Source organism: Abrus precatorius, unplaced genomic scaffold, assembly GCF_003935025.1.
Source record: "Abrus precatorius isolate BTA unplaced genomic scaffold, Abrus_2018 Scaffold10, whole genome shotgun sequence".
Taxonomy (NCBI): Eukaryota; Viridiplantae; Streptophyta; class Magnoliopsida; order Fabales; family Fabaceae; genus Abrus; species Abrus precatorius.
Window position 1 is genome coordinate 16,711,241 of NW_020874292.1, and position 27,946 is coordinate 16,739,186.

General features: G+C 36.3%; 1 protein-coding gene and 1 pseudogene across 6 annotated transcripts in view; both read right to left on the reverse strand.

The window, feature by feature from the left end:
- LOC113851966 overlaps positions 1–27,946 on the reverse strand; it is a 221,694-nt pseudogene that overhangs the window by 104,060 nt on the left and 89,688 nt on the right.
- The window catches only part of LOC113852955 (uncharacterized ATP-dependent helicase YprA), a 30,341-nt gene continuing 9,075 nt past the window's right edge, over positions 6,681–27,946 (reverse strand). For 2 of the 6 annotated variants that reach the window (XM_027483376.1, XM_027483375.1), the window contains exons 7-27: positions 27,810–27,932; positions 27,572–27,721; positions 27,311–27,442; positions 27,155–27,234; positions 26,953–27,047; positions 26,794–26,861; positions 26,490–26,591; positions 26,315–26,388; positions 18,580–18,687; positions 18,321–18,396; positions 10,478–10,614; positions 10,209–10,368; positions 9,939–10,115; positions 9,677–9,793; positions 9,394–9,549; positions 8,924–9,091; positions 8,703–8,815; positions 7,511–7,634; positions 7,217–7,312; positions 7,006–7,068; positions 6,681–6,913 (exon numbers count right to left, since the gene is read on the reverse strand). In XM_027483376.1, the coding sequence (XP_027339177.1) occupies positions 6,890–6,913; positions 7,006–7,068; positions 7,217–7,312; positions 7,511–7,634; positions 8,703–8,815; positions 8,924–9,091; positions 9,394–9,549; positions 9,677–9,793; positions 9,939–10,115; positions 10,209–10,368; positions 10,478–10,614; positions 18,321–18,396; positions 18,580–18,687; positions 26,315–26,388; positions 26,490–26,591; positions 26,794–26,861; positions 26,953–27,047; positions 27,155–27,234; positions 27,311–27,442; positions 27,572–27,721; positions 27,810–27,932 (2,343 nt within the window). In that variant the 3' untranslated portion in view covers positions 6,681–6,889. Of the gene's footprint in view, positions 6,914–7,005; positions 7,069–7,216; positions 7,313–7,510; positions 7,635–8,702; positions 8,816–8,923; positions 9,092–9,393; positions 9,550–9,676; positions 9,794–9,938; positions 10,116–10,208; positions 10,369–10,477; positions 10,615–18,320; positions 18,397–18,579; positions 18,688–26,314; positions 26,389–26,489; positions 26,592–26,793; positions 26,862–26,952; positions 27,048–27,154; positions 27,235–27,310; positions 27,443–27,571; positions 27,722–27,809; positions 27,933–27,946 lie in introns of those variants that run through there. The other 4 variants (XM_027483377.1, XM_027483378.1, XR_003502468.1 and 1 more) reach the window with 4 other exon arrangements.

Genomic DNA, 27,946 nt, shown 5'->3' on the forward strand with positions numbered 1-27,946 from the left:
CCATAACATGGTAAAATCAAGACATGCACTCACTTTCATCCAAGGTCAATCATACAAGTTTGCAAGCAACAATCAACCTTTCACACAAGCAAGGTCCATCATGGTTCACTCAAAAGGCACTTTTCAATTTCATTTTAGCTTTCTTACACAAAACAAGGCATGCAAGATATATTCCAATTTTTTGCAACCTTTTAAATGCCAAAACTGAGACCATCCAAGCAATTTTTCCTTTTCTTTTTATGAGACTAATTCCAATGATTCATACCAATCCTTTCCAATTGTTCCAAGGTTTCAAAATATGTAAGTTTTAGCCTTTTTCCTCATAACAATCAAAATTGTCCAGCCTTACAACTCATTTTTTTTTGTCAAGTCCAAAATAAGCAAAATAGAAAAAATTAACATGCAAATATATGGTTACATCATCCAAGTGCAGGACTTTTATTTTCAGCAAGGGATTATGCTCAAAAAGACCAAACCAAGGCAATACAAGGTAGTTTTAGCACTCAACCATTTAATTTTCCAAAGATCTTGAAAGTAACTTGTTTCAAGAATGATTAAGCTTTAGAACAATGAATCCGACACATGCAAGGGTAGGGAATCAACATGCAACACCTTATCCTACCATCCAAATGCAAGATTTTTAATTAGAAATGAAGATCAAGCTAAACAAAGGGAAAACCAAAACACACACAAGTTGAAATCTACATGCAAGTGAAGGAATTTATCATGCAAGCTCATAGTTCCATGGTTCCAAAGGGTGGATCATCATTTGAACAAGAAATCCAGCAAACAAAGTGTAAAACCGAGACATGCACAAGGAGGAATTAACATGCAATTGTCAAAAATACAAACTTTCAAGGGGATTACCTCATTCACACATAAAACTGAAAACTTAGAGGTAATAAAAGTGAAAAACCAAGTGGGAACTCAACATGCAAGTGGTAGAATCATCTTATCCAAGAACATTGAAGGTAAAAATGAAATCTTTCCAAGGATTTTTCACAAGTTCAACCAAGGAAAGCAAGGTAAGGATGAAAGGTGAGAATTTCCCCTTGCCTTTGAGCTTTGAGACATGAAATTGAAGAAGAAAGGGCTGGAAATGGTGGATCTCCAAAGGGTGCTTGCTGGACCGAGAAAACAGCAACAAATATCTTCAAGTTCCTCCTCCAAAGTAAGCTCCTTCAACCCAAAAATTAGAGGAATGGTGGAGGAAGATGTTGGTGATGGAGAGGTGGTGTGTTTGGGTGGTTTGGATGAGAGTGTGGTGAGATTTTTGGGGCTGGAACCTCTCGGTTCCTTTGAGAGAGTGTGAGAGGCTTCGAGAGAATGAAGAAGTGAGAGAGCAAAATGGAGAGAATAAGAGAGTGCGGGTCACGGTTTTTTATTTCCAAAATGGGCAAATGAAAAAGGAATTCAATTTATATAAAGGTCAATGTGTTAATTTGCCAATTGCAACTTGACACTTACGGTTTTGGCTTGCTGGACAAGGTTTGCAAGTTCCAAATCTCACATGGTTCAACTGAGGTAAAAAAGGATGGAAAAGAGTAAAAACCATGCAAGAAAGGGTGGTCACGGTTTTTAATTTAGAATAGTAAATTTTAGGGAAACTTGCAAGCAAAGTTTACACATTTTAGCAAGCAAAATGCATGGAATAGTTTAGGGCTGCATGTACATGGTCTTGGTGGAGCAATTCCCAAAAATCGGCACAAAATTCCAAAGAAAAGATTTTGGGCAGCATTTGTATGTAATTTGATTGGCCGGAAAAGAATGTGACATGACTAGGTTGACATGTGGACGATATATTTGATGTGGTGCTAAATTCAAGAAAATTAATTGATTAAAGCAATCATGGTGTCGGCATTTTGGAAGACAAGAAAAGAATGTTCCAAAATGATTATGTTTGCAAATCGGGAGACAAAATCTTCTTGCATGAAATTTTAGTGGCCGATACTAGATTTTGGAAGATTCGGGTAATCACGATGTTTGTAAATTGGAGGACAAGGTCTCGTTGCATGAAAATCTAGTGGCCGATACTATATTTGAAAATCTTCAAAGCAATGATTACTAGATTTCGTCAGATTTCATGCAATAATTTTCACGGCTAGGAAATGATTAAAAATATAATGCAGTGATTACTAAATCTTTGCAATAATTACAAAATCTCACATTTTTCAAGACAAATAATTATGATTTCTCAATAATTTAAATAAGACAAAAATTAACTTTTTAGATAAGACTCTCAAGGGTATTTTAGACAGTACAGCTGAACATAATCAAAGAAATTCTTGGACGATATTGAAACCAAATATATTGCATGCAGCTACCCTAAAATGCTGAACTCAAAGATCAATCAATATTCTATTAAGAATAAAAATCAGCATCTATCTAATTATTCCGATACTAGCAGGCCAGAATTAGCAAGTAATTACGATTTAAGAGTCAGTAGCTAATTTATGAAAATTGGGGTGTTACAAGATACAAAGCGTGTATACTAAGCTTATTCAAAATAAAAGAGTAGCTTTTATTCTTACTATCCCTAACAGAACAAACCTACAAAATAAAAAATAGCAAAAAAGAAAGCTACTAAAGAAAAAGAAAAGTTAAAAATAAAAGTGACCAATGCAACATCCAAAATTTTATTATTTTAATTAGATATAATTCATATTAGTCAAATTAAATTAAAATTAGACATTATATTAGAAATTAAAGAGATAAACACACTTAATAAAATTGACCTAAACATATAGGACAATTTAAGGAAGAATTGAGTAATGCAAATAGGTTATGACCCAAATTGTAGTAGAGATTAATTATGCACATTGCTTGAAGTGATTCTAAACTATGTAAATTAAGGTTTAAAAGAATTAAAATTAGTCAAGAAAAAAAAAACGAAACTTAGGATATGTTTGATTTCCCTTCTAAAAATAGTTTTCTATTTTAAAAATAAATTATAATATAAATTGGTACTATATTTTATTTTTAAAAATAAAAAATTGTTTTTAGAAGAAAAATCAAACATGCTCTTAAATACAAGTTACAAAATTGGCTAAAATAACTAAATTACCTCTAGAATTAGCTAAAATTTATTCATGAATAAAAAAATGACACTAGCACTTCTCAACATTTCTTTATAAGACAAAACTAAAACTTGAGTAGAGTATCAATTTAATGTACGGGATAAAAAATAAAATAAGATAGTTTTTCCTATTTTTTGTGTTTATTTAATTGATAAAATATAATAAATCTATCCTACAAGCATATCATATCCTTCTCTTTAATTTAATTTTTATATTGGTAGAGATTGAGTTAAAAATAAATAAGATATAACAACATAATACATTTAATTTGTCATTTTTATATATGCATCAAATGTAAAAGAAAATATAAAGTTATACTCTTATGAATTATATCTCATCATTTGTTATCATATCATCATATCATGTCCACTAAAAGGATCTAAGTACTTTTTATCCTCTTCGATTAAAAAGTTATCATAATAACTCACAATATAAGTTAACTTTAAAAGTAAAAAATAAAATTATCAAAGTAAAACATTAATTTGAATTAAAAAGTTCTCATTATACTTTTTTCTCTTAGAATGATGAAAATGAAAATATCACAAATTTTAAATTCAGTTAAATTAGCCGACCATTATTATTTGAAGTAAAAAAGTTTGATATTTTTTCTTTAATTTTTGCCATTCAAATAAAATCTAATAGTCAAATGTATCATTCTTTTTTTTTATGATAATAATGTATTCTCACTTAAATAATTTCCTATATAAAAATATATTAAAACAAATATTATTTTAAAAATATAAAAATTATAAATTTGGATTATATAATTATGACTTAATTATGTTTTTAATCCCTATAAATATAGGTTATTTTGTAATTAGTTCCTACAAATATTTTTGTTAGGAAATGGTCCTTCTAAAGTTGATAATTTAGGAATCAATCTGCTAACTCAGATGCATTCACTTAAACCAAGATGGTAGCCCCTACCCACAACATCCACTGTACACAACCCCCATACTGGGCTTCCGCACCTAACCTAACTGACAAAAGAAGCCTTTTTTCTTTCATATTTTTCATATCAAAAATCGGGAACTACTCAATGGGAGTTCCTTTATCTTTGAGTCAAAATTACTTTCTCTACTGCATGAGTCACAGTTACTTTGGAACTCCCTCCTCCACTTGTTAGTCTGACTTTACTCCCCTTCTATTAAGTGCTGAGCTGACTAATGGACAGCCTGCTTAACACTCCATATGGCTTATTCGAGTCCTAATTAGTTACCTACATGACATGTCACATCATTTATTTTATATAATTACAAATAAGTCCCTAAACACAATTTTTCATAATTGCATAAAAGTCTTTTAATTTTGTTTCTTTCTTCTCCTTAGTCCTTCTCTTCCCCTCTCCCACAATCCGAATCCAGTACCCTCCCCCACTCCTTTCCCCATCCCCATAACCCATTCTTCCTCTCCCTTCCCCACACGGCAGCCACTATTTCAAACATAATTAAAATGGAATAATCAAAGTGGTAGCATATAATTTTGTTAGACTCGCAGGGACTTGGGCATGGCAAGACGAGGCAAGGATATGTAACCCCTCGCTCCTCCATTCATTCATTGAAGGATCCAAATTAGTTGGAGACAAGATGGAACACAAACCCAAAGCTCCATACATGTTATATGCTATTCATTGGCTTCTCCTTCCACCCAAAATCAACCTTCTCCTTCCATCAGCGTGTCTTATTAGCTTTCTTGCAAAAGGGTAATAGTAAAATAGAGCCTTTGAAAGGGCCTCTTTGATCACAAGTGCAAGTTCAAGTTTAGAACTGTGATTTATGGGTCGGTATAGATGGAAGCTTTGTGTGAGGAAATTGGGGGAGAGAAAATTGTCGATGCTAAAGAATGAAAGAATGGTGGTAGGAGTGAGTTTTGAAGGTTTGATGAATTTAACATCTTTTTCAATTGTGAGGTTTGCATTCTCGTATACCACAAAAGAAACAGGGGATACAAATGTGTGTTTCTTTTACCCGCACTGAAGCAATAGAGAGCAGAGGAAGAGTTTCTTTATCCTTTGCAATTCTTTTCAGTTGACACGTTATTCCTTCTTCCTAAAAACCTACTTATAGGCAAATATATCAACAACAAAGCAAATTAACTTGCTTGAAATACTTAGCCAGCTCAGCATTTTTCTTGCTAATTTGTTGGCTAAGTGGAGAAACGATGATATATGTCCCATAGCAAGGGTTGGATAATAAGAGGGGTGTGGAGATTGGAGTTAGAATAAATAGTGGAGAGGGAGATAATAAGAGTGTTAGGTGGAGGTAAGAGAAGGGTGAGAATAAGAAATTAATGCCGGAAGGGATAGGAGTATGGGAAGAAGAAGGGGTGCCAGAAAGGGGTAGGAGAGGGGGGAATGGGGTGGGGGAAGGTTGCAAATGGAGAGAAGTTCAGAGAAAGAAGAAACTTTTTTCGCAAATATATGAAACATGTTTATGGACTTTTTTACAAATATTTATTTTAAATTAATAAAAAATAAAAAATTTAAATAATGTGACAAGTTACTTGTTATCAGGTGACAGTGCTGAGCTGACTAACGGCCGAGACCAATTTTTAAATTATTAACTTTAGAAGAACCACTTCCTAACAAAAATATTTATAGGAACTAATCATAAAATAACCTATATTTATAGGTACTAAAAACATAATAAAGTCTATAATTATACATAGATTATCTCATAATCACTAAAAAAACTTTGTATAATTTTTCTAATTTTGACTATTCAAATGAGATCTAATGATCAATGTGTATTTTCTTATTTGTCATAATGATCAAATGTTGTGCTCGTAATTCCCTTCAGATTGTATTTAGTACATACAATTCTCATTTTAAAATTGTTACTAAAGTTTGTCAATTTTTATTCTATTTTTAAGCATTCAAATAAGATCTATACCCTAAATTATATTATAGTGCATTAAAAATCATGATGGCAGTACATCAACATTGCTTTATAAAGGATTTATCTTTATTTAAATACAATTTCTCATAATTTGAGCAAAGACACTTACAAATTTAAGATATCAATCAATTTCTACATTTTCATTTTCAAGCTCAATGTTACACAGAAATTGGGAAAGTAAGATCAAGATAGATATGATAAAAGGGTTGAATAAGAATATAATATGATAAGAGCATAATAAGCTTTAATCATATTTAAATGTAGACTTGAAAAAAAAATTATATAAATATGTAAAAAATAATAAAATTACCCTTTTGTCTATATTCATTATATTAAATTTTAATTTTTTTACTTGTTATAAGTTATTTATTTTTAATTTATAAAAAATATATAAATAATTTAAAATATTTTTAATTTAAAAATATATAAAAATAGATAGAAGAAAGAAATGAAAGAAGGAAGAGAAAAGTAATAGAATAAATTAAGAATATTTTAAAAAGACAATTATTATCATTTCTTTCTTCATCTAACCCTGCTATATTCTCAAGATAACAAGACACTAGTCTAATAAAGAGGATAGGTAATAAGATAAATTAATCTTTTCCTTGCGGCTTAAGAAACATTTGATTAAGAACAGATATAATAACTATCATATCTTATTCACCCTTATGCCACCAAACGGCTCCTTCACTGTTTTCCCTCCTAACAGGACACCTAAAAAGAGACTCTTAAATTAGAACAAGTTGTTCTAACTTGGGATTATCTTAAAGAAAATAAAGTCATATCCAACCTTAATTTATTTTAAAGTGCATCGTAATCTTAACAGTAATCCCTTGTTCACTTATTAGAGAAAAACTTTATTGGAGCATTTTCCATAACTTGCCTTCAGAATAGCCAACCACATTCTTTGAAGTACTAGTTCTCTGCATCCAGAATACCCTGCAAGGATAACTTTTCTGGTCATCAAAAAGGAATTTAACATGCAATTATACACTGTAAATCATCAAGTTTAAGGTGATTTAAGTCATCACCTTCATCAGCATAATGGCCGCATCCTTGTGTAAGACCTCGTTATATTCATGGCAAGCAAAGCTCTACAACATACATAAACTTTATGAAAACAAGAAAAATAAAACTATCACTCAACAGTCAATTAATTTTCTTAAGCAGAATTAGCCTGCTAGTTCAAATTAAAATATATATATATATAGAATTAATACTTAAATGAAAAGAAATTCAGACCTGAACACAATTAGGGCAACCTACTTCTACTGAGCAACTGCAACACGTGAGAACCTCTAGTGCAGCTGCCAGGAACTTGGTGAAATAGGGTTGAACCTGTCAAACATTCCAAAAATATTATGAAGTGAAAATCTTGCCATTGCTTGGTACTTAAGAAGATTGTTAAAACAAAAACTCTCAATCTAGTATAACAGGTTAAATAACATCCATAACCACAAAGACTCAGATAAGTATCAACGAAAATAAAAATAAAAGAAAGATACAAAATATCATCTAAATTGCTAGACTGATAACCTGTACTGAAATTCCACACCCTCCAGGATGCTGATCATATATTAGAATTCTTTCAGGGTAATATCGACTATCGTGAGGATTTGGACACTCAGGAGCCAAGTCAGACAAGTTGCATGTGATATGTCTGTGAAAGCAAAAGCGTCATAATTAGACAAAGGAATTACACATGTTAAACAAGAACAGATTCATGTAGTAAAAAGGGGAAAAGGTTTTAATGTCTCAGTCTAAAGGCTCAATCATTTAGCAAGATAGTATATGTCACAAGAAATGCGAGACTGTCAAGATAGTATGTCATAAGAACTGCGAGACTGTCAAATTTTCACTTTCCAAGTTAACTTTCACCAATAAAAGGTCCAAAGTGCACAAAAAGTTCAATTCATAAACTTCTCCAAACACTCCACGAGGAGAAATTCACAGCCACATGCCTTTAAACACATGCATAAGCAAAATAAATAAAATTATAGAAAAGGAAGCATCTGAATACATAGTGACAATCAATTATACAATTATCTTTTATAGTCATAGTCAAACAAAAATGCTATAAAATAGTTCACGTCTAGGGTACCAACAGACAATTAATGAGTAAGCAACATCTTGCCAGGATGAGAATAACATTCAAATCATAAAAACTTCCAACAGTTGTATATTATTTACATGCAGATCTCAAAAAATTAAAAGCTTTTGTGGAAAGTTTTTACCAAAACTTACACATCTGCTGGAAAACTAGAATTAATAATATTGTTTTGAGGTTTGCTTAAATTACAACATTCCTTTCTTTCAAAAATTACACTAACCTCCTCCGTTTGTCAGACACTTTAAAATTGTCAATTTGTAAATCCTCACTCCTTAAGTACAGGAAAAACATAGACAAGGGAGATCATTGTAATTTATGAAAAGGTGATCTGGGTGTAATATAGGACAATAAACCCAGGAGAGTTAAGTGTAATTGACTCTAACAGTGATAATATTGTTAATAATTAGTGTGAAGGAGTGAGAACAAAAATGAAATGCCAAGAGCAAGTAAATATATTTAAAATAAATAATTACAAAAGCGGTCAGCATATGCGTCTATACCAAATGCAAAGTTTAATACTTCCGAGCAACAATATACAGAATTTGGATGGAAGACATAAGACTTTTTAATATCATACTGATGCCTAAAATTTAAAATTATCATTTATAAGAAACTTACAAAGGCACTACATGTAAAAGGGCATGTGAAGCAGCATGCAAACCTCCACGGAAATCATAATTTTTCTTGATGACTGCTTCTTTTATGGACTGTGGCACTGGAACCCAGACTGCCTATTTAGAAGGAAAGAACATATTGATGTCAAAACAAACATAGATTCCACAGAGAAATAACTAATAGAAAGTCATTATAAAGAAACACCTAACAGTGCTCAAATTCACCTGTGACTCGAATGAATATTGAGGAAGGTTTAGATCAACAGTATCAAAAATTCGATTGCTTCCCCTCCAAATGCGATAAAATCCAAACCAAGTAGTTGTCACTTTGCATACATCAGCTCGGGCATTTGATTTTGGAAACATGTTGGTTTCTAACTTTACTGGATAGGCCTGGCAGTAGGAGGGACATGAGCATTAAAAGACCTTAATATCACCGTTTATGGAATTATGTAAACAAAAAAATTTCTTGATTTATGCAGCACACTAAGCTTGTAGAATTTTACAATACTGGCACTCAGGCATGGGCCAGATATTAACGATAAATCACAGTTTTCCAAAGGATCTGACTGTACATGTGCCTGCCCAAGTCTAAAGAACAAGATGCAGTTATGTCCACATTTTAACAACAGTTATATGTTATGTAACATATAAAGAGAAACGAAAAGATCTCTATCAAGCAGGAGATGACATACAATATTACCCCCAATGACATGAATATCAGTGTAATCTCGAGTCTTTGTATAATACTTTAGATCAGCCTCTATGCAGAAAGCAGTCTTGTTAGATAAATCTAATTTTTCAATCAAATAGGTTTTCCCCTGGCACATATACACAGCACCTTCATATACCTGAATCAAGTTAAACATGAATACACTCTTGAGGTAATAATAAGAAACAGAGGACAAATTACCCTTTTCCTCTAGCAAGGTAACAAAGTTCTTTTTTACACATATATCAGTAAGCAGAAGTCACTACCTGAAAGAAAGCCTTGCTTTCCTCTATCTCTTCAAGGACTTCATTTTTTTTTTCATCAATGACACTGTATCTTACAGTTTCTATTGCGCGGAGATTGACAGCATGTGAGGGTAATTTCTGTGTAAGAGAATGCAACATGAGAAAACAAGGAAAAATACTACTCTTACTGTCCCACTATTTTAATATAGAGCTCAATAATAAAGAAGTCAACTAGAACAGACACGCAGACATGAAACCTAATTTGTTCAAAAATCACATATACCTCAGGACCAATGTAATTCCATATTCTAGAAGACAAATCAGATGATACAGAACTCAAGTATCCTCTAGCTTTTAGAGAAATTAAAACACTCTCTATGCAAGGACCAAAATACTGCTCATCATATTTCACACTCAGAGGGTGTTCATGAGCTGCACAAACCAAATGTTGTTCAAGAACCTGAACAAAGTATGTCATAATTAGCATAAACTCTTGTATTTGCTCAAACTAAAATAGATAATCTATAAAAGAATAGGTTTATAAGTTAAGAACCTGCTTGTTTTGGGAATCAACATGACAGCATTCAATTGGTCTTTCAAAAAGTTTGTTCGGATGTTTCATGAAGTATTGATCAAGAGGCCCGCCAAATGCAACATAGACAGCAAGAGATGGTCTATCTCTCCTCCCACCCCTACCGGCTTGTTGCCACAAGCTTAAAGTATAAATGATTTAAAGGAAATTGGAAAGGCAATTAGGTTATTCCACACATACAAAGCTATTAAAAAGTCTTAAAATGGATATCAAAGCATCTGGGCAGATACCTTGCAATACTGCCAGGAAATCCTAGGTGCAGAGTGACATCAATTTCTCCAATATCTATGCCCAACTCCAGAGCATTAGTTGCAGCAACACCACAAATTTTACCACCAAAAATTGCACGCTCTATTTTTCTTCTTTCCTGTTAATGTGAAGTAGCCAGTATTAAGTCTCAATGGATTTAAATGAGCATTAATGTGAACCATATTTCAACCAAAAATGATCAACCATTAAACAGAACAAAAGAATGAGCGCTACCAATGGATTAAAATGAGAAATGATTTTGAAATTGAATTAAAATCCAATTTAACTCCACTTTAGCCAAATGAATTTTTTGTTTTAAAACTAAAATCTGAAAACTTGTGATAGGAGACCACCTATATTCAGGGTGTATAAGAGGAAAGGTAGGCGAGATGCAAGGGATAATGATAAGGAAGATTTATTAGTTAGTTAGAGATAAGGTAGGAGGAGTGAGAACCGTAATAATAGGAAGTTAATTAGGGAAGTTAGGATAGTAGCAAGAATATTAGTAGGGAAATCTGTTGGCTAATGCACTTTTAAGTAATGGGAGGGAGAGCAGTGGGAGGCATCAAAGCGATCACTATTGTTGGAGAGTATTGGCCTCTCGAAGAGCCATCTTTGTATTCTGTTTCTCTTTCCCTAATTTCTGGTTATCTCTAATCAGAATCCTAGAGTTCAATCAATAAAAGGTTCATTGTTTTTCTTATTTATCCTAGCCTGATTACCAGTGTCTAACAACTTGCAACCACCCCAAGGCCCAAACAGGCCCTAATTTACATTGAGTTTCATTTCTTTGTGTTGAAACTTCATCAGTATATATTTAACAAATGATTAAACTAGGGGTAAATGTAGAATATGATCAACAATACTAAATTCCACATTTAAAATAAATGGCATCTTCCATGAAAGAAAGATTATAATAATATGCTGACAGAGTAAACGGATACTCCCTAGTCAACAAGAAAGTAAAGTCCTATCCAACTACACGAGCTTAGTTACATGGATCAACTCATGTCTTTGGACTCTATCAAAAATCAAATTTTCAGTAGAAGCATTTATAGGAAGGACATTTTCATTAGCTTCTCATACTGCATTCAAAGATTCATTTTTTTTTATTCTTTTAAATGGACATTCTTCCATTTTATCCACTTTTTTCATTTGAGCTTACTTGTTTTTCTTTTAATGTGACCTGACCACCTTAGAGACATTTAAGTCGTCTTCCCTTCCATAGGTGCTACCAACGTTATCAAAATAGCATGTCGGAGTTGTTAGAATGTAATTAGTCATTAGCTGTGCTACAGATTTGTAGGAAATTAACAGTTACATATTCTAGGAAATTAGGATGATTGATTCATGATTATCAGGTAGAAATTAATTGTATTTAATTATAAAAATTAGTATAAATTTATAATGTGTGGGCTGCATCAGACACAACACATTCAGCAAATATATTTTTCTATATGGTATCAGTAGTTTAGATTTTTCGATCTACAACAGTTTTTTTTTTCAGGTGAACAGTACCTGCGGCCACTGTGCACTTTTCCCAAGTCACCAAGCGTCCCTTTCCTCCGGTGAGCACTGCAACCAGAACCGCCTTCCCCCGACGACCACCAAGCTCCATTCACTACTCCAATCTGCAGGCACACACGCCCACATGTGCGGCTTCTTTGCAGTGCATGCATTTCACAAGCCTGTATCAGATTGTGAGTTTTTCCACTTTCCGACACGACCACTTGCCTGCGCGCCCTCACACCTCAGCGCCCCTTTTTAGCCCTATTTCATATTTATTTCCCATGGCTTCCAACAGCTCACACTCGAATACCGCCTTTGCAGTGACTTTTACCACTGTTCCGCTGATTCCATGTGAAAAACTGACCAGGACGAACAACTACAGCTCTTGGGCTGCTACTGTCCAGTTGTGGTTTCAAGGTCAAGGTCGTGATAACCACTTGACCAAACAGGCCAACAATATTCCCAACAATGATCAAGCCCGATGGAAACAAATCGATGCCTCTTTGTGTGGCGTTCTCTGGTTCTCCATTGATGTCAAATTGCAGCCTCCATACCAAGTCTTTACTACCTATTATGATGTCTGGAACAAAGCCAAGAAAGTATACTCCAATGATGTTCATCGCCTTTACAATGTTGTCTCCAACCTTATTTTTGTGAAGCTGGAAAATCATGATATACAAACCTATTTTGGCAAGCTCAATCGCTTAATTACTGATTTTGGTACACTCATGCCTTAAACTAATGATGCAGATAAACATGCTGAACAATGTGGAAAGTTTTTTATAGTTCTTGCACTTGCTAGACTTCATCTTGATTTTGACTCTGTCAGCAATCAAATATTATTAGGCACTGTTGTTCCATCTTATGACACCGTTAGTGAACAATTACTTCGCCTCTCAATTCCTCACATGTTTGGACATTCTCTTGTATCTCCGACCAATTCATGTCTTTAACTCCCACTCTTCCTATTGGGGTGGACGAAGTGGAATTCATGGTGGCTATCGTGGTCAACACCCTCATTGCAATTTTTGTCAATAGTATAGCCATACTGATGTAAAATGTCGTATAAAGGCACGAAAACAATCCACAATAGCTAATATTGCTCAAGTCATTTCTCCAGGAGCATCTGATGAGGTTTAAATTTCAGCTGATGCCTACAATGAATTTCTTCAATATAAGGCAGTCATGCAGCATACCCACAACCTGTCGCTGCCATTGCTCAATCTGGTAATCTTGTAGCTTTTGTTTCTCAGTCCTCACCCCTTGAACCTTGGATTCTTGACTCCGATGCCTTTGATCATATGTCTGGTAACAAGTCTCTTTTCTCTCATTTATCTTATTTGGATTCTTTACCCTCTGTTACCATGGCAGATAGCTCTCAAATAAAAGTTCATGGCATTGGTCAAACACGACCCTCTTCTAATCTTACCCTAGATTCTGTGCTTTATATCCCCGAGTATCCTTTTAATTTAATCTCCATAAGCAAGCTCACTTGCACCCAAAATTACTGTGTTCTTTTTGCTAATAATTTTGTTCTTGTTCAAGATCAGCGTACTGAATAGACGATTGGAGCAGGACATGAGTCTCGAGGATTATACTATTTCTCACAATTGGTTGCTTGTCTCTCCACTGCGTCTCCAGCCCTTGAGCATCAATGCTTAGGTCATCCTAGTATTACCAAAATGGGTTTTAATGGTTCCATGTTTTTCTCTCAGTTCTTTTCCATGCGAGTCTTGTCAGTTAGGAAAACACACTCGTCATACCTATGGTTCTTGAGTTAATAAAAGTGCTTTGTCACCTTTTGCCTTGGTTCATTCAGATATTTGGGGTTCTAGTTGTGTCAGTTCAACTTAGAGTTTTTATTACTTCGTTACTTTCATCAACAATTTTTTCCGATGTACTTGGTTATTCTTAATGAAATATCGTTCTGATATTTTTTCTATATTCCAAGGTTTCTTGACTGAAATTCAAAATCAATTTGGCATATCTATTAAAATTTTACGCACTGACAATGCTTGTGAATATATGTCTTCCCAGTTTCAATCTTTTCTGAGTTCACAAGGTATTCTTCATCAAACATCTTGCTCTTACACACCACAACAGAATGGTGTTTCTGAACGAAAGAATCGACACTTGGTTGAGACTACCCGTACTCTTCTTTTTCGCCACAATGTTCCTCTTCACTTTTGGGAAGATGCTATTCTCACAGCATGTTATTTGATCAACCGCATGCCTTCCTCCATCCTTAATAATCAGGTTCTTCACTCTCTCTTATATCCAATACAAGATCTTTACTCCATCCCTCTTTGTGTCTTTGATTGCACATGCTTTGTCCATGACCTTTCTATCAAATCTCTCAAGTGTATTTTTTTTGGTTACTCACGCCTTCAGAAGGGCTATCGTTGTTTTTGTCCTCAACTTCAACGATATATTGTTTCTGCTCATGTCACCATTTTTGAGACGACTCCCTTCTTCACTTCTACTGTATTGGATGTCAATTTTGCAACAAACTCTTTAGAAGTCTCGTGCATTTTGCATGTTCCGGTTCAAGTAATTGCTTCTCCTCCACCTCCATTGCTTCAATACCACAAACAGTGTCAAAATCCAGTTGTGACTCATTCCACTGATCCTCAAGCATCATCTCCTGCTCCAACCGCCGCTCCACCCATGCCTCCTGCACCTGAACTTCCTATTGCAATACGAAAAGGTATTCGTTCCTCTCGTAATCCTAACTCTCTATGCTTTTACCATTAATTATGATCATTTGTCTCCATCCTATTTCTCTTTTGTTTCTTCTTTGGATTCTGTGTCTATTCCTAAGACTATAGGTGAAGCCATGGCTGATCCCAGATGGCGCTAGGCAATGGTAGAGGAGAGGCAGCCTTACATTCCAGTGACACTTGGAAACTTGTTCCTTTACCTCCTAACAAGACAACTGTTGGCTGTCGTTGGGTTTATACAGTGAAAATAGGACCTAATGGTCATGTTGATCGGTTAAAAGCTCAATTAGTCGCCAAAGGATATATACAGATTTTTTGTCTAGATTATGGGGACACATTTTTCCCTGTGGTCAAAATAACTTTTATTTGTCTCTTTCTAGCTATGGCTGCTATTTGTCATTGGCCTATTCATCAATTAGATATTAAAAATGCCTTCTTATATGGTGAATTGTAGGATGTTTATACGGATCAACCCCCTTTTTTTATGGCTCTTGGTGATTCTGGTCTTGTTTGTAAGCTTCATCAGTCTCTCTATGCTTTGAAGCAATCTCCTCGGGCATGCTTTGGTCGTTTCAATTCTACCTTGACACAGTTTGGCATGACTAGGTGTGAGGCTGATCATTGTCTTCTCCTTTCATTCTTCTTCCAGCAGTTGCATTTATCTTGTTTATGTTGATGACGAGCAGTTTCAATAATATGACAATGTTTTCTTTCTGCAATATCATTTTGTTGAGGGGTGTATGGACAAGTGGATTGATGCAACATGCCATGAGAAGTCATAAAATGATTAAAAGGTGCAGAAAAATATTCTTTGACATTGTCACTACGCAAGATTTGAATAGAGCAACCAAATTGTGTTTGAATTTCATTGCAAAAATTTTGAAAAATTGTAAATAATTTTGAACGCTCTTTCATTAAGAAAATTCAAGTACATCTTGAGTAGTCATCAATAAAAATAACAAAGTACCTATGTCCTAAGATAGAATTAACACGACTCCAACTCCACACATCTGAATGAACAAGTTCAAATGGAGATTTTGCTTGACCATGGACAGCACTCGGAAAGGAGGCTCAAATGTGTTTACCTAATTGACATGACACACACTCCAAAGACTGTAAATAAGAGAGGTGAGGAACCATGTGCTTTAATTTATTTAGACCTGAATGACCTAGGAGACGATGCAAGGGAAGGGGGGAATCTGCAACAGCGCATACAATTGAGGTAGGAGGCTGGAAATAATAAAGACCACACGATTCAGATCCTACTCCAATCGTCTGTCCCGTACTCCGGTCCTGTATAGAGAAAGATTCAGCAGTAAATGTTATGAAATAGTTATGAGAGCGAGTAAGTTGACTGACTGAGACTAAATTAAAGGAGTAACCAGATACAAGAACAGAATTCAAGGATAAATCAGGAAGAGGGGTAGTTTGTCCAATGCCAATGGCTTTAGCTTTTGAGCCGTCAGCAAGGGTGATGTGGTGTGTTGTTTTAGGTTATGACAGTTTTGAGAAAAGAGAAGGATTACTAGCTATTTGGGGTCAAGGTCCAACAGACAATGAATGAGAGAGGCAAATTGTAGTGTTACCAGATTGAGCAATGGCAGAGGAAGATTGTTGTGCTGCTATCTTCAACTGGAGGTAATCCTTGTACTCCATATCTAACAAAATATTCTGGTTGTCTCCACCAAGGTCAATTTGCTTTTCCACAGCGGAAGACTGAGAATCTGTCACAGGCTGATTTCTCGAGAAACCCAATTAAGGAATAACAATTATCTTGAGTGTGGCCCATATGTTTACAATAAGAGCATTGTGGACTATTTCCAAAACTGCGACCTCCTCTTCCACCACCTTGACCACAACTTTGACCTCCACGGCTGATCACATTAGAGAAGAATACAAAAGACTCCAAACCTTGTTGGCAAAAATTCCTATCATAGTTTCTGGTGAGGGAACATGCCACAGACGATCAATGAGATTCTCTGCTGCAGGTACACTGGAATTTGTGAAAATTTGGTTCCGAACAGATTCAAAATCTTTGTGAAGGCCATCAACGATTAACACCATGCACATGTTATCAATCTTGTCTAAGACTTTTTGAAGGTCATCTCCTGTCAAAACCAATTTAACTTCATCAATGGTGGACTGTGCTCTATTCAAATATGATGGGAGATCGTTATCTATCATTTTAAGTGCAGCTAAATTATGTACAACATCGTAGAGATGCTAAACATCATTTGAATAGACACTATGAGCTTTCTTCCATATATCGTAACATGTCTTATAAGTATGAAAGTGGACTAACAACTTCGGATCAATGGACTGCCATAGAAGTGAAACTAACTGATAATCAGCCTTGGGATTAATGTCACTTGCCGTCTTAGTCAAATGGTTAGAGACCTTGACCCCAAAACCATATTTCCACCGCAGCTTGCCAATTCATATAATTTTTCCCATTAATTTTTTCTGAAGTTATGGATGGATTTTCAAAGAAGACAAAGGATACAGGATTTTTATTTCAGGGTCCAATGTTGTCAGGGGGTGGCAATTGACTTGACTCTGTTGGGTCTGAAGCCATGACTAAGTTGGATGAGAGACGAAGGAGACTAAACACAGCTCACCAACCTGGAAAAGGACACCTAGAAGAGACAGAGGGTTTGCTGACGAGGTGAACAGGACCAACGGCGAGACAAATAGAGTTGTGCAGGGTGGCACGTGGCTTTCACGCGCCAACGGCCTGGTTTTATGGTAAGTGCATGTGGCGACGCATGAGACGCCGGGAGACGATGATGATCAGTGGGACAGCCGATCAGAGACTTCTAGGGCTAGTGCCGAAGTCACAGGCCAAATGGTGGCTAGACGTCGGGACAACTTGGGTTGCGGTATTGTGCGATACTATAGTTTGTTTTATCAGGCCCACAGAATATGAGCTCTGATACAAACTTGGGCCTAACTCAATCTCAAAAACTAGCTCATAAGAGGAAGATTGCCCTAGCCCTTATAAGAAGTATTCTGTCTCTATTTCTAACCAATGTGAGACATCTTAATACACCTCCCTCATGCCTAGGACTAGACATCTAGTGCGTTAAATTTACAGGACTAGACATCTGCATGGGTGGACCCAACAAGACTGGACATCTGTGGGCTGCCCAACATTCAAACTAAATAGGCTTTGATACCAACTTGAGACAGAGAATAATTAGGGTAAAAACTTGGTGGTCTGATTGTTATTCAGAGGTTTTTATAATATAGATCTGTACAAAACTAGATCCCATGATTATAGGGATTAAGTAATTACAGCAGAATCCTAATTACATTATTTACATAATCAATCAAATTCCTATATAAAAGGAAAGAAGGTAAATATGGAAATACAAATATTCTCAACATGAATATTGACAATGATATAAGTAAGGCAAAAGATGAAAATGAAGTGCATAAAGTAAGAATTTTGCAAGTGATTACTTCAGTAGATTGCCATTCTCAAGTATATGATTAACACAAAAATGAAATTGCACATGACAATGTTATAGACAGGATGATGTGCCCACACACACATTAAATGCCTATTTTTTAAAACCTGAAAAGAAAAACTGACCTCTGCAATGTAGCCACCACGATATGCGCATATGGAATCCTCCAGATGTGGGGCTGTCTCGTGAAGAATATCATGTCTATGACATTTTACAGCCATTCAAATTGCATGAGCATCTTCCCTTTTAACAACTAAAAAACCATACACTTGAATTCCAAAATGAATATCAAATAACAAAAATCAAATCTAAAAAAAGCAAACTATTCTATCACATTATTGATTCTACTAAACTACACAAGTACATGAAATTGTTTTGACATACGTATAGGATAAAACAAGCTCACAAAGTTTCCGTGATTTACAAAATGCAATGCAGCGAAGACCGTGCTGAACCATTTCTGCAAAAAGGCGTGAAACATCCACAATCGAGCTGCAAAAAAATGACAACAGGACACACAAGGCATTCAAACTAAAGATACTTAAGAATACTACATACAAACCATAGAATGTGTACAATTCATAAACAATTTCAGTATTTAACACTTCATTTTGATACAGCATGTTAATATGAGTTGTATACTGTTCTGAAAATTCTCTCATTGTTTATTACTATAAATTATATACTGTTCTGAAAATTCCAAGGAGGCTTTGTCCATTAACATGAACATAAATTATTAGAAAAGAATTCTTTTATAATACCTATAACTACCTATTCAGGGTATGGACAGGTATTGACTTCCGATTAAAAAAAATTCCACCAGCAAGTTTTACTTGTTTTTCTTTTTTCATTACATTGAGATTGAACAGTTCTCTCTTGTCTCTCCTCGGTGCAGAGCATGGGTTTCTTTACTATTTAGATATAAAACTATTCCTAGTCTTCTACATAACAGCTTTAGGAAAGCTGATCCTGAACGGTGGTAGTGGAGTCTCAGACCAAGCGATCAGAAGTTAAATCCACAGTGCTTCATTCTTTTAACCTTTATAATTAAATCAAATAATAGTCCAAGGTCAAATGCACCGACCATGCTTTAAGCTTATTGGGCTCTTGTATGAGGTAGAATATTGGAGGTATTGAATCATTCTTGGCATGCATATAATAACTTAAACTTTTCCAAGAGTAGGTGAGTGAAAGAAACTGGTATCTTTATTAAGAAATACAAGAAGAAACTCCCAACGATACAGAATAAAACACACTCAACAGTTCTTTGTGGGTGATAGGAGTCAGGGTCCTAACCTAATATCTTTGTAAATACTAAATTAGACAAGGCCAAACCTTGGCTGGTGTACTCTAGAAGAAAGAGGACAGTTAATAATGTTAGTTAGCAGTTAGCAGTTAACAGTAACAGCTAGGAGTTAGTTTTCTGTTTTAAGGCCAGTTATAAATAATAGCTGGGAGAATAGTGAGGGGTCTTTTTTGAAAAGTAGTTTCTAAAATTAGGCAGAGAAAATTCTCTGAGGAGCTTTGCTCTGGGAAACAGAATTGTATACACAATATTCATCAATTCAATAAAAAATTCATAAAGATTGTTTCTTTCTACCCTCTTTTTCTGATGAACACAACATTGGTCCGACCTACCGGATCCTTGGGGGAGAAACAGAAAGGTGTGGTCCAGCAAGAAATTTCAAGATGACGAAGCGTAGTGCAAATGAAGGTCAACACAGTGATGCTGTTGAGGAAAGAATGAATTCCTTGGAGGAAAGATTGGATGTATTCATGGAAACGCTGACTGGGAGGTTGGGAGGTCTTGAAGATTTGGTTTAGAACTTCATTGCCAAACATGATGACTCGTTGGGACAGAATCTGGGACAAAGTAATTCAGGTGCTGAAGAACAGGAAACATTGCATAATGCGGACGCTGATGCGTTAACTGAGTTTCGTTTGATGGCAAAGAAAGTGGAACTGCCGTCATTCAATGGGACTGATCCAAGGGGATGGATCACGAGGGCTGAAACATATTTTGAAGTTCAAGGAATATCGGACTTCAACAAGATTAAACTCGCAAGATTGAGCATGGAGGGAGGAACAATCTACTGGTTCCAAACTTAGCTTGATTCTGAGACTGTTCCCAGCTGGAAATCTTTCAGGAATGCGCTGCAATTACGTTTTGGAGGGGGGCGTTTGGAGGATCCTTTCGAAGAGCTTGCTGACCTAAAACAGAAAAGGGTCGTGGAAGAGTACATTGAAGAATTTGAATTTCTTGCTGCCCAGGTGGGACGTTTGCCAGAGAATCAATTTGTGGCATTTTTCATGAAAAGACTGAAGGAGCAAATCAGGTTGCGAGTCCGTACACTTCAGCCCAAGGATCATTTGGATGCTATTCGAATGGCTAGGTGTGTGGAGGCAGAAATTGTTGGGTCTATGGATAGCTCAAATGTGCGTAGCAGATTATGGGGTAATGGAGCTCTTTCTCGAGGATTCAGGGGAAATCTAGGGCATTCACAATGTGAAAATGCTCAAGCGCAGGCTGAGACAAAGTCTAAGTCCAATTTTGGAAGTGGTAATTCTTCATCTTTCGCAAAAAGGGGACCAGTAGCTTCAGTGGGTTCTTCCACCTCTGTCAATCAGAGGCCTGTCCATTCCACATACAAGGATAGGGGAGTGAGACACCTGTCTAATAGGGAGATTCAGGAAAGGAGAAATAAGGGCTTATGTTTTAGGTGTGGAGAGAAGTTCCATCCTCTTCATGTTTGTGCAGATCGACAAGATAGGCAATTAAGATTGGTGATTCTGGAGGAGGATGAAGGAATTAGTGAGTCAGGGGAAAGGGTAAGATTGGAAGTGGAATCTGATGGGTTTGAAGAGGAACAGCTACATTGTACTTCAATGGATTTATTAGGGCTGATTGGGAATTCACATGGGGACATTAATACAATGAAATTAGAAGGCAGATTGGGAGAAGTACCAATCATTTTGTTGATTGACAGCGGAGCCAGCCACAACTTTATATCTCCAAGAGTGGTCCAAGCTTTGGGCCTAAAGGTGGGAGACAAAGAAAGTATTGGAGTAAAACTGGGAGATGGTCACAGAGTTAAAACTTTGGGAACTTGCCCTAAAGTTCATTTATATCTTGGAGCTATTCAATGTTCAGATTGATGCACACATACTTGATCTAGGAGGCCTGGACGATGATCTTGGGAATTGCTTGGCTGAAGACACTAGGGAAAATGATAATCGATTGGAAGGACCTCTCTATGACTTTCCAAGTGGATGGTCGCCCAGTAGAGTTAAAGGGAATTGGTGGTAAAAGAAAGAATGTTGTCCCTACTTTCAATGAGCTCTTAGAGGGTCAACTTTGCAAGGTTGAAGGTCTAAATTGGAAGAAAGGAACTCTGGAATTCCCTGCGAATGTCAATGAGTTGAAACCCCAACAATTAGATGAGCTGCAGGGTTTACTGCAGCAGCATGCTATTTTATTTGAAGAATTGAAGGGATTACCTCCCAAAAGGGCCATTGAGCACTCAATTGTTTTATACCCAGGTACTGGTCCAGTAAGTGTCAGACCTTATAGATACCCCCACCATCACAAGGATGAGATAGAGAGGCAAGTAAAAGAGCTGCTGAATGTTGGGATAATAAGGCATAGCACCAGTCCTTATTCTAGTCCAGTGATTTTAGTCAAGAAGAAAGATTCTTCATGGAGAATGTGTGTGGACTATAGGGAGTTAAATAAGGTCACAGTTCCAGACAAGTTCCCAATTCCAGTGGTGGATGAGCTGCTTGATGAGTTACATGGAATGAAGTTTTTTTCTAAACTGGACTTACGATCCGGGTATCATCAAATACGTGTTAAAGAGGAAGACATTGGTAAAACAGCCTTTAGAACTCATGAAGGTCATTATGAGTACCTAGTCATGTCTTTTGGCCTAATGAATGCTCCAGCCACCTTTCAATCTACTATGAATCAGGTTTTCAGGCCTTTCCTTCGTCACTTTGTATTGGTTTTTTTTATGACATACTAGTTTACAGTAGGGACTGGTCTACACATGTTTTGCATCTTTCTAAGGTTCTGGAAGTTCTTAGGGAACATCAGTTTGTTGCTAATATAAAAAAATGTAGTTTCGGTAGAAGTCAGATTGAGTACCTTGGACATGTGATTACTGAAAATGGGGTGACAATGGACCCTGAGGTAAGCAGCATTTTAAACTGGCCAACTCCTAAGAATGTGAAGGGGGTGAGAGGGTTCCTTGGGCTGACAGGGTACTACAGAAAATTTGTTTTGAATTATGGGAAAATAGCTAAACCTCTCACTGAGTTAACCAAGAAGGAGGCCTTTGCGTGGAATCCAAGGGCTGAACAAGCTTTTCAGAAATTGAAGAGAGTAGTCACTTCTGCTCCTGTGTTGAGATTGCCTGATTTTTCACAAGAATTTCAGATTGAATGTGATGCCTCCAGGAGTGGTATAGGAGCTGTTCTTATGCAACAACAGCAACCTATTGCATTTTACAGCAAGGCCCTTTCTGCAGGACAGTTGTCTAAATCAGCTTATGAGAGGGAGCTGATGGCTCTGGTCTTGTCCATCCAGCATTGGCGTCATTATTTGATTGGGAGGAAGTTCACTATTTTTTCTGATCAGAAGAGTTTGAAGGAAGTTCTTCATCAGAAAATTACCACCTCTGCTCAGCAAAATTGGTTATCCAAGTTACTTGGATACCAATTCACAGTAGTTTATAAGGCGGGGACTGAAAATAAGGCAGCAGATGCCCTTTCACGAATCTACGAGGATATTGAGCTAAATGCTATTTTGTCTTATCCCGTATGGCTGCAAGGTTTCTGAGATAATGGAGGATGATTTTATTCAAAGGATGAAGACTGATTTACAGCAAAATTCTGTAACAAGGGCAGGTTATTCTATTCAGAATGGGATCTTACTGCATAAAGGGAGCATAGTTATACCTTCTACTTCCTCTTACATTCCTCAATTCTTGGAAGAATTTCATGCTTCTCCGGAGGGTGGACATTCAGGTTTTCTGAAAACTTATAGGAGGATTGCTCAAAATATTTACTGGGTGGGCATGAAAAAGAGAATCCTGGAGTTTATCAGAAGTTGTGATATCTGCCAAAGACAAAAGTATGCAGCTACTTACCCAGGAGGTTTACTTCAGCCCCTACCTATTCCTTCTTTGGTATGGGATGCTATTTCATTGGACTTCATTACAGGGCTTCCGAAATCTAAAGGCTATGAGGCAGTTTTGGTAGTAGTAGACAGGTTGTCCAAATATGGGCATTTCATACTGCTTAAACATCCCTATAGAGCAAGAACAGTAGCTGAGATTTTTGCTAAAGAAATAGTTCGTTTACATGGCATTCCCTCTTCAATTGTGAGTGACAGGGACCCACTCTTTATTAGCTCTTTTTGGAAAGAGCTCTTCAGATTACAGGGGACAGCTAAATATGAGTTCTTCATATCATCCTGAAACGGATGATCAAACAGAGGTTCTAAATAGGTGTCTTGAGACATATTTAAGGTGCTTTGCCTCTGAACAGCCAAGGAACTGGTCCCTATGGGTGCATTGGGCTGAATTCTGGTATAACACATCCTTCCACACTGCCGCAGCTGCTACTCCATTTGAAATTGTGTATGTCAGGCCTCCTCCAAGACTTGCTCGGTTCCTTCCTGGAGAAACAAAGGTACAAGCAGTAGCCAGTGATCTACTAGACCGTGATGAAGCTCTTTCTCAATTGAAGTTTAACCTGCACAAGGCTCAGCAGCAAATGAAGCGTTTTGCTGACAAGAAAAGAAGACCTATATCTTTTGAAGTTGGAGAGTTTGTTTTCTTAAAACTGCGTCCCCACAGGCAGAAAACAGTGGTCCGCAGGATCAATCCTAAACTTGCTGCTAGGTTCTATGGGCCCTACAAGATTCTGCAGATTCTGCAGAAGATTGGTGAGGTAGCTTATAAGCTACAGCTGCCTGAAACTTCAAGAGTGCATCCGGTATTTCATATTTCTCAGTTAAAAAGGGCCATTGCTAACTACACTACCTCTCCTGATCTACCTAGAGGATTTGAAGTTGAACTTGAAGCCACAATTGAACCCGAAGCTGCTCTAGCCCAAAGAGAAGTTACTAAGGACAACACGCCTTGCAAACAATGGCTGATCAACTGGAAGCACTGTCCTCCAGAGGATACTACTTGGGAAGATGAAGCTGTGCTGCTGAGCCAATTTCCTCACTTCAGACTTGAGGCCAAGTCTGCTCTTCTAGAAGGGGAGAATGATAGGAGTCAGGGTCCTAACCCTAATATCTTTGTAAATACTAACTTAGACAAGGCCCAAACCTTGGCTGGTGTACTCTAAAAGAAAGAGGACAGTTAATAATGTTAGTTAGCAGTTAACAGTAACAGCTAGGAGTTAGTTTTCTGTTTTAAGGCCAGTTATAAATAATAGCTGGGAGAATAGTGAGGGGTCTTTTTTGAAAAGTAGTTTCTGAAATTAGGCAGAAAAAATTCTCTGAGGAGCTTTGCTCTGGGAAACAGAATTGTATACACAATATTCATCAATTCAATAAAGAATTCATAAAGATTGTTTCTTTCTACCCTCTTTTTCTGGTGAACACAACAGTGGGACTGCACCTCCTAAGCCAAAGGCCCTCACTCTTTCACAATTGACAAAACTGACCTCTCTCTCTCTTCCTTCCTCTTATTTTATATAGAGGCAATATGCCTTATTTCTTCTACAATCTCAACCATCCCATATTACTAACTAATTAAGGCTAACTAACTAATATATTATAACTAACTACTAATATGTCCCCATGTAATATCATTACTAACTATTAATACAGTTAACCTAACAATACTTCCCCTCCTAAAGTTTCACCTTGACCTCAAGGTAAAGGATTAAGTGCCTTCTGAAATAAATTCCAATTGATTGAAGCAAGACAACAATTCCAAAAATAGCTTCCATTCCTCCTGGATCAAACAAGCATGTGACTGCATCCAATCTCTTCCAATACTTTGTGTTCTTTTGTGTCTTTAGTCCTGAAACAGAGTATCATTGCCTCTGCAAGTGTACTAAGAACCCAAGGTTCTATTGAGAATTGCAATATTGCAAATGGCAGAAGCCGATGACATCAAAGTTCTTCACTACCTTTTGCTGGGTCTGGTCTTTTATGTCAAGAATTTGATTGCATTTCTGAAATTCCATTTTTGTCATCAACTCAACTGAATATGCATCACCTATCTCTGCAATCTCTTCTACAATATTATTGGTTCCTTGCACTTCAACTGCTGGGTTCTTCTCTATTTCTCTTTGCGTATGCTCTATCCCAAGCTTTGGGTCACTTTTCATATTGTGTTCCATCAAATTTTTTAGCACTGTGATGGATTGCCTCATCAAATTCATCTGTTCCCTTGTTTCCCGCTGCATCTCATCAAATTGCTTCTCCAACTTCTCGTTTCAAACCATCTTCTTGCTTTTTCCAACTGTGTTTCAGGTGATTTCTGTCCAAGAACTTGTTATTCCTTCAAGAATCTCACACAGCTCAACCACTTGAGGGATGAAAATTTACAAACACTCCAGGTTGAAATTGACTGCTAAGGGGTTGAAAGCAAGATTCGAGATGTTGCCTCACCCACAGCTCTGAATCAGATATCTGATACCAGTGATAGAAACTGGTATCTTTATTAAGAAATACAAGAAGAAACTCCCAACATTACAGAATAAAACACACACCCTCAACAGTTCTTTGAGGGACTGGATCTCCTAAGCCAATGGCCCTAGCTCTTTCACAATTGACAAGCTGACCTCTCTCTTCCCCGATCTTATTTATAGAGGCAATATGCCTTATTTCTTCTACAATCTCAACCATTCCAAATTACTAACTAATTAGGCTAACTAACTAATATATTATAACTAACTACTAATATGTCCCTGACTAACATCATAGCTAACTACTAATGGGGGTTACCTAACAGTCAGTAACACATTATTCAAGCTGAAAGCCTAAAACAGCACTCTCGTTGATTAAAGCAGTAGGTTAAGTTAACATAAGGCTACATATATCAAAATCAATGGTTGCAAAGTTTTATGCTGTTTCCATGCATATCGGGATTATCACCTTGAACGAACAAAATTTGCATTGTCATCTGCCAACTCATTGGTACAATTTGCAAACTGAACATTTTTAAAGATCTGTGATCATGTAGCAACCGAATTTAGCTCATAAAATTTGCCTTTAGTTAACAATATAAGAGCTATATAACTTTACAGAAAACATCATAACTACAACTCACAGCTTTTGGCCGCAGAGCAGGATTCCAAAGGACAAAAAGTTTCCTTGTAGATGGACTTCCATCATTCTGAAACAGCTCCAGCGTATGTAAATTGGCAAGTTCCTGAGACAGGACAATCAACGGTTCAATCTAAGTATGGAAGTATAGCAATTCATAGATTACCAGATAATATTATAATCCAAACAAAAGACAAAGTAAAACATGCATGCGTTAAAAAGTCAGGTACATGTGTGACTAACAGCAAGATAAAAAAGATTCAATACTAATTGTATGATAATGGTGACTACTTTCAAGAATCATTTACCATAGAATGCTCACGAGGATTTGCAGATGTTGCAGTGGAAAAAACAAAAGAAGGAACAGCTCCATATACTGCAAGTGGAAGTAAATAATGGATTCATGTTGCCACTGAAAATTCAAACAGACAACTTTTTATGGAAATGTTTCCTGAAGCTCCACATACCATGTGAACAGAGTCGTTTGAGCCTCCTCAGTATAAGGGCAGTATGGCATCCAAATGCTCCCTTGTAAGTATGAGTTTCATCAATAACCACAAACCTAATTGGTTAAGACAGAGTAAACCTCAACTCAATAACAATCCATCAAGCAATATTCCATAAAAATACCCAGATGAATATGGTTGACCAAATAGTCCATAGAAATACCTTAAGTTTGATAAAATCCGACTAAATTGTTGATGGTGGGGCAAGATTGTTATGTGTAACATATCTGGATTTGTGATCAACTGCAGTAATATATAAAATGAAGCACATTTCAATAGAATCTCTCCGGTCTAAAGGAGAAATTAGTTATTAGATTACCAGTCTAGAATTATCACGTAGCCACATCCTCTCACTATGAGGAGTGTCACCATCATATATACCAATATTGAAGTCAACACCACATCCTTTTGTCATGAATAACAAAGCTCTTAATTGATCTTGAGCTAATGCCTGCATGTATAAATTATTTTAGCCATCTTATCACAACAACCCCCACCAAAAAAAAAAGAAAGATGCCATGATTATTTGCAGGCATTTAGGTTTTAGAATTAAGAAATTAAATGACAGACTGCAACAAACCTTTGTCGGAAATATGTACAGAGCACATGAAGATGAATTCTTGAACAACAACTCTAGAACTGGCAGGTTATAACACAGAGATTTGCCACTAGATGTCATTGTAGCCACAACAACATTCTTGCCATGAAGGGAGGCTTGTATAGACTCAGCCTATGTAAACCAAGAAGCAGAAAATATTTTAGTCAGAGAGAGAAACTATTAGCCACAAAGACACCATTTGCTCATATTAAATTTGTACCTGGTGAGTGTAAAATTTGGAAACTCCAATACTCCTCAAAGCAGATCTCATTTTCTCTGATAGTTCAATTGGGATCTCACCAAAAATGGCTTCTCTGGCACATATGTCTTCAATATGCACAATCTGTATCAACCAAA